This window comes from Chiloscyllium plagiosum, chromosome 17 (assembly GCF_004010195.1).
Source record: "Chiloscyllium plagiosum isolate BGI_BamShark_2017 chromosome 17, ASM401019v2, whole genome shotgun sequence".
In the NCBI taxonomy this organism is placed as follows: domain Eukaryota; kingdom Metazoa; phylum Chordata; class Chondrichthyes; order Orectolobiformes; family Hemiscylliidae; genus Chiloscyllium; species Chiloscyllium plagiosum.
The window spans coordinates 20,542,727-20,550,375 of record NC_057726.1 but is presented as its reverse complement, the minus strand read 5'-3'; the positions used below and the strand labels follow the sequence as shown (position 1 = coordinate 20,550,375).

The 7,649-nt window shown below is 42.8% G+C and overlaps 1 protein-coding gene across 1 annotated transcript; it reads right to left on the bottom strand.

Annotated features, from left to right (window-relative positions):
• Positions 1 to 2,488: 2,488 nt before the first annotated feature.
• On the bottom strand, positions 2,489 to 5,088 carry LOC122558264 (E3 ubiquitin/ISG15 ligase TRIM25-like). The gene has a single exon (XM_043706650.1). It carries the CDS (start codon positions 5,052 to 5,054, stop codon positions 3,399 to 3,401), a length of 1,656 nt encoding a protein of 551 aa, XP_043562585.1. The 5' UTR covers positions 5,055 to 5,088; the 3' UTR covers positions 2,489 to 3,398.
• Between the last annotated feature and the right edge of the window lie 2,561 nt (positions 5,089 to 7,649).

Sequence of the window (7,649 nt, the reverse complement as noted above, 5' to 3'; positions counted from 1 at the left end):
AATACATTAAGAACAAAAGGGTAACTAGGGAGAGAATAGGGCCCCTCAAAGATCAGCAAGGCAGCCTTTTGCAGAAGATGGGGGAGGTACTAAACCAGCATTTTGCATCAGTGTTTACTGTGGAGGAGAACATGGAAGATATAGACTGTAGGGAAATAGATGGTGACATCTTGAAAAATGTCCATATTACAGAGAAGGAAGTGTTGGATGTCTTGAAACTCAAAAGTGCATAAATCCCCAGGACCTGGTCAGGTGTACCCTAGAACTCTGTGGGAAGCTAGGGAAATGATTGCTGGGCCCCTTGCTGAGATATTTGTATCATCGATAGTCACAGGTGAGGTGTTGGAAGATTGGAGGTTGGCTAACGTGGTGCCACTGGTTAAGAAGGGTGGTAAGGACAAGCCAGGGAACTATAGACCAGTGAGCCTGATGTCAGTGGTGGACAAGTTGTTGGAGGAAATCCTGAGGGACAGGACGTACATGTGTTTGGAAAGGCAAGGACTGATTAGGGATAGTCAACATAGCTTTGAGCATGGGAAATCATGTCTCACAAACTTGATTGAGATTTTTGAAGAAGTAACAAAGAGGATTGATGACGGCAGAGTGGTGGATGCGATCTATATGGACTTCAGTAAGGCATTGGACAAGGTTCCTTATGGGAGACTGGTTAGCAAGGTTAAATCTCATGGAATACAAGGAGAACTGGCCACTCGGATACAGAACTGGCTGAAAGGTGGTGGTAGAGGGTTGCTTTTCAGACTGGAGACCTGTGACCACTGGAGTGCCACAAGGATTGGTGCTGGGTCCACTACTTTTCATCATTTATATAAATGTTTTGGATGTGAGCATAAGAGGTATAGGTAGTAAGTTTGCAGATGTCACCAAAATTGGAGGTGTAGTTGACAGCAAAGAAGGTTACCTCAGATTACAACAGGATCTTGATTAGATGGGCCAATGGGCTGAGAAGTGGCAGATGGGGTTTAATTCAGATAAATGCGAGGTGCTGCATTTTGGGAAAGCAAATCTTAGCAGGACGTATGCACTTAATGGTAAGAATTGGGAGATCATGTTGCGGCTGTACGGGACATTGGTTAGACCACTGTTGGAATATTGCGTGCAATTCTGGTTTCCTTCTTATCGGAAAGATGTTGTGAAACTTGAAAGGGGTCAGAAAAATTTACAAGGATGTTGCCAGGGTTGAAAGATTTGAGCTATAGGGAGAGGTTGAATAGGCTGGGGCTGTTTTCCTTGGAGCATCGGAGGTTGAGGGGTTGCCCTATTGAGGTTTATAAAATCACGAGGGGCATGGATAAGATAAATAGACAAAGTCTCTTCCCTGGGGTGGAGGAATCCAGAACTAGAGGTCAGAGGTTTAGGGTGAGAGGGGAAAGATATGAAAGAGACCTAAGGGACAACTTTTTCATGCAGAGGGTGGTACATGTATGGAATGAGCTGCCAGAGGAAGTGGTGGAGGCTGGTACAAGTGCAATATTTAAAAGGCATCTGGATGGGTATATGAATAGGAAGGGCTTGGAGGGATATGAGACAGGTGCTGGCAGGTGGGACTAGATTGGGTTAGGATATCTGGTTAGCATGGACAAGTTGGACTGAAGGGTCTGTTTCCATACTGTACGTCTCTAAGACTCTGACTCTATAACTTTATGGCTCCAATGTCCTTACCCCAACCCCCAACACACCAGACCTTGCTATCACATAGTCTGCTGTTACACACAACCCACTGTTTGCCACAACAGTCCCCATTAATAGCTATTCACCCCACTAGCAAGATTGTTATCCACTCCTTTGTCTGACCAAGTGTTCTTCTCTCTCTTTGGGCTCCATCTCCACCAATCATTCACTGCTTAACCACTCCCCCTACCCTATCTTCTTCATAAAAAAACATTTTCCTACCAACAATTCTAACAAAGGGTCACTTAACCTGAAAAGTTTCATCTGATTTCTCTCCACCGATGCTGCCAAACTGCTGAGCTTTTCCATCAACTTCTGTTTTTGTTCCTAAAATATTAACTCCTCATTCCCTCCACAGACATTGCCAGACCTGCGGAGTTCTCCAGAAATGTCTGAATTGTTTCAGATTTCCAGTATCCACAATTCTTTGTTTATTGTTTGAACCACTGGGAACCTCCAAGCTACTGATTGCTATCGGCAAGCAAAAAAAAAGTAGCACTCGAATCTGATGCTGCAAATCCCGGAAGATCAAAAGGCTTGCAGCTGCATTTGGATTTGCTCCAGGGTCTTTAGACCGAAGAATCATCAGGGACTGGACAATGCGAATGGTTCAGGGGAATAAATAATGCAGGCAGCAGCTTCCTCCTATGGCCAGCAATTTGCCTCGTTGGAAAAAATCCAACCCTCACATTTCTAACTGCAGCGAATTGTGAGCAAATCATAGTTTACCATTCACACGTGATTTTAAACAAAAAGATCATTTTGCAATGAATGCTATTGTAAATATTTTACATCTCTCTCTCTCTCTCCAGGCTGTGGCTCATTACAAAACCAGTAGTAAAATCATATGATTTCATCATCATGCATGCCTTCCAATTTTCTTTTTGAAATGAAAGTCAAAGACTAGAAAACAACTGCACTTAAAATACAGATCACAATGATGAGGCATCTCTGACAGCATGGGTTTAATCTCTGGCAGTCACCATCTTAAAGTATACCAGGTCTCATTTATAACATTTTATCAATTAATTTTAGCAAAGGTTTTTAAAAAATTGTTTTGTTTCCTAATACATTAGATGTTTTCGAAAGTACATACGCTGATATCTCGGAAACAAGTATTAATAAATCATCCACGGAGAATTTTCCATGTTGTCAGGAAAATACCAGTCATGTAGCTGTGCTGGAAAAGATAGCTTGGCTGGGGGCACAGCAAGTTCTGGGGCACACGTCTTCAGTACTATTCCCAGACTGTTGTGAGGGCCCAAAGCTTTTTCAGTATCCAGTGCCTTCAGTCCTCTCGTGATATCAGGTGGAATGAATCGAATTGACCAAAGCCTAGGATCTGTGATGTTGGCACCTCTGGCTAAAGATTATTGCAAATGTTTCAGGCTTATCTCTTTTTTAACTGATGTGCTTGTCTCCTTCATCTGTGGATTTGGGGATATTCCTGGAGCCTCCTCATCCAGTGAATTGTTTAGTTGACCACTGTCCATTGACCACTGGATGTGGCAGGACATCAGAACTTGGAACAGATCCATTGGTTATGCAATCGCTTAGCTCTGTCTCGCACCTGCTGCACCATCGGCTTAGCCTCTGATAAACTCCATAACTTGGGAAAAATGTACCTTTAAACAATTTTAATGGGTGAATGTCTTATGTTGATATTGAAGTGTTCCCCTATGCCTTACTAAAATAATATGTTGCCCAGTTCAGCCAAAAATATAACAAAATGACTGACTATTTATAAGTCTAAAAGCTGGATACAATGGCTCAGTGAACGCAGCTTGGAATCTGTACATTAAAGTAACTTTGTCATTGACACCATAAAATGAGAGATTTCCATCAGAATAGTTCAGGTACACACCAATTTGTTCATACTTCTCAGAATTTGTTTTAACTTCGGTATTGTCATGCCATGCTGAGCAATGTGTACTGTACACCTGTATACCCCAAGAATGGTCGTTCTTCCCGATGAAACATGAGTTGTCATGTCCTTTTCTCTTTATGCTTTTATATGTCACGCCTGCACAGCTACCTTCACTGATTTTAACTTCCCAATAATGGACACCTTGACCCAACTTTTCTGCACATAATACTTGCCAGCAACAATCAAACCGCTCTGAATGATCAACATCATAAACCTCCTCTGGCCAGATGTTTGTTACCTTACGGTTCCCATTGGTCAGGGAGAGGCACTTGTGTGCTGTCTTTGAGTCAAACGTCAATTGGCGGAAGTGCATGAGAAGTTCCGTCCGGGACATTGATTCTGGTGGCTTTGGCCAATGCTGCCTCAGTCCTGCCACTTCGGTGCCTAGACTTTTGACAATTTCATTGCATTTACTCTCCAGTTGTTCCTTGAGTTTAACTACAACTTGTCTTAAACTGACCAAACTAATATCCGTATCACAGATAACTTGCGACAAAGCCGTTTCATGTTCATTATTTAAAGCTTTAATCTCCTGTAGGAATTTGAAATTGTCATTAATACCTGAAAGTTGTGCTATCTGAAGTTTCTTCTTTCTCAACATATCACATTTCTGTTCCTTTTTGACAATGGCTTCTTCAGACTTAGTCAACACCACTTCTTTCTCTTTCTCTATTACTTCAGCGACAGTAGTATTTGCTTTTACAATATCTTGGACCAATTCCTTGAACTTGGCAGCAATGTCAGTTTGCACTGTGACTACTGTGTCTTTAATTGACTCGGTTTGCTTTCGCAAGTCTCCAATCTCAATTTCAGTTATTTTTACAAGGCTTTTCAATGCTGCCTCTTTACCTACCAGCTTTTCCTGCTGCCTTATTCTCTCCTCCTCTACAGTTACAACCTTGTGCTCTCCGTGTTCTTGAACTATACATATGCAACAGACGAAAGTCTCATCTGTTCTGCAGAACAGTTCCAGTGGTCTATTGTGTCTCTTGCATTCTCGGTTCTCCATCTTTTTGATGCCATCTACCAGCTTGTGGTGGCGCAGTGCAGCATTTACATGATGAGGCCTAAAGTGAGCATCACAGAATGATGCTTTGCAATCTAAACAGGACTTAGTGGCCTTAATCTTCAGGCTAACGCAAAAATCGCACACAGCATCATCTGGGTCAAAACAGGTCCCTTGAGAAGTTACCTCCTCTGCTTTGGAAATTTTTTTCACCACATTACATAGGGCAATGTTCTTGCAAAGGTAAGGCTTGTGAAGAAAGCTCACCTGACATTCAGGGCAGGTGTGGGATTTCTCTTTACTCCAGTAGTTCTTGATGCAGTTCATGCAGAAGTTATGCCCACAGGGAATTGTAACAGGATCTGTGAACAATTCCAAACAGATGGCACAGCCAAGATCCTCCTCGAAAGGAAATTGCACCGATGCAGCCATCGTGAAGAGAAAAGCAAGTGCTGAAAACGAAAGAAAAATGGGAACTTCCTGGATTTTTCATCTTGCACAATGAGCTCTGACCTCATAAAACTAAAAAAAAATTAGAAAAAAGTGGGTGAACAGCACCACCTATACTTCATCTTGGTTCTCCAAATTCCCTGCTTAAACAGCCTCACATCAAATAGATTAGTATTCATAAAACCCCCATCCAACTTATAATACTAATTGATGCTCACAGGAAATAATGAGATGTTTTCATAATGCTTTTTTTTAAGATTACAAGTGTTCATTTATAGAACATACTGAGCTGGGTGTGTCTACTTAAATATTTTAAAAGCCCTTGCTGTCTTGCAGAAAGCTGATCTCACTTGAAACTTACCACCAGAGTTGACAACATGATTTCGAGTTCAGGCTGGAGAGGAAGCAACTGGCAGCGAAACGTGGTAGTAACACTGTTAGATTAGATAGAAACATAGGAGATAGGAGGAGGCCATTTGGCCCTTCGAGCTGGCTCCTAGATTCATCACGATCATGGCTGCTTGCTCAACTCAATAGTCTAATCCTGCTCTCTCTCCATAGTCTTTGATCCCATTCACCCCAAGTGTTACATCTGGCTGCCTCTTGAATACATTCAATGGTTTGGCATCAATTACTTCCTGTGGCAATGAATTGCACAGGTCCACCCACTCTTTGGGTGAAGAAATGTTTCCTCATCTCCATCCTAAATGATCCTCATTCTGTGACCCCTAGTGCTAGACACACCCACCATCAAGAACATCCTCCCAGCATCTACCCTATCTAGTCCCGTTAGAATTTTATAAGTTTCTATGAGATCCCACCCCCACCCCCCCCACCCCCGACTCGTCTGAACTCAGGCAATGAGAATCCTAATCTAATCAATCTCTCCTCATATGTCAGTCCCACCATCCCCGGAATCAGCCTGGAAAACCTTCGCTGCACTCCCTCAAGAGCAAGAGCATCCTTCCTTAGAAAAGGAGACCAAAACTGCACACAATATTCTAGGTGTGGCCTCACCAAGGCCCTGTATCATTGCAACAACGCATCCCTGCTCCTGCACTCGAAACCTCTTGCAATGAAGACCAACATACCATTTGCCTTCTTTACCATCTGCTACACCTCCATACCTACCTTCAGCAACTGGTGCACAAGGACACCCAGGTCCCACTGCACACTCCCCTCTCCCAATTTACAGCCATTCAGGTAGTAATCTGCCTTCTTGTTTTTGCTTCCAATGTGAATAATCTCACATTTATTCAAAGTATACTGCATCTGTCATTGATTTGACCTCTCACCCAACCTGTCCAGATCATGCTGAAACATTCCTGCATCATCATTGCTGTTCACCCTCCCACCTAACTTGGTATCATCTGCAAACTTTGAGATGTTACGTTTTGTTCTACCTCTATCTCTCAGTGAGTGAGTGAGTATGTGTGTCCATATTCACAAACTGTGCAATTGAAGTAGTTGAGGGATTGACTATGTGACAATTTTGAATCTTCCATGCGGCAATTGACATTCACCATAATTGAACAACTAACGGTATGTAATCGAGGAACAAGACAGGGGAAATTCATGGAAGCCAGAAAAATTTCAAGAATTTTTACACTTCTCATATGCTAAAGGGCCCATCATAGGTCAGGGCAGGAGCCAACAATACGAAACTTGCCTGTTGAGGGGGACATTGTCTTCCTGGCATCACATCAACATTAGAGCAGTAGGCAATGCTGTCTGGACTCCATCTGCGTAGCAGGGTGAGTGTAATTGGAAAATGGGTGTTCAACCCTCAGATGTTGAGTCTTTCCAGATGAGGAGCAGCAGCATACATGAGAGGGTTTAGTGCCAGGAATCAGGAGGTTGGAGTGTAGCAGGAGACAATAACCTGAACACAAGATCTATAGGCCGAGGTGAAGATACCTGGAGATACTTAAAAACCAATATTAAAGAAGACAATGGTCACTGAAACTTCACAGAGGTCAGTATCCCATCACTAAGTTACCCTTTCTTTACGTGTGGAGAATCCTTGACACTTATCCTGCTCCCTCAGAGCCAGCTCTCAGAATGAACAGAATGTCTGACACACTTGTTCTTATCTGTCAGCTTGGGTTTCCTGACTGGACCAGGTTTTCAGTCCCAAACAGGTAACTCCATATTCTACGAGATCTACCTGGCTGACCTGTTACAATTAATAGAGTCAGAAAGGTTTGTGAAGACTTCTGTAATATTTCATTGGTAGCTGTACACCAGTGCTTCAGTATGGTAATAGAAACTTTCTCTGTCATGACTGATAAACAGATTGAACTGGCAACTGTTGGTATTTTGCAGGCTCAGAGGCCGCTGAATCCATTGCCTTAATCCTCAGGTGGAGCCTAGCAGAATTCTTCTGAAAGGGCTCCACCTCACTCTGGCGGTCTGCTACATTGTCCATAACTGGACCCTCCAGAAAAGCTTGGACTTTGAGGTCAATAATTCATCAGGAGAGGAACTGGAGCAGGATAAGACTATGGGATGTAAGCCATTCAGCACATTGAGTCTGCTTAGTAATGCAAGAAAGAAGGAACAATTGGAGACAGAGGA

Excerpts from the sequence above, each read along its gene's own strand:
- LOC122558264 (XM_043706650.1), bottom strand. The coding sequence starts at position 5,054 with ATGGCTGCATCGGTGCAATTTCCTTTCGAGGAGGATCTTGGCTGTGCC.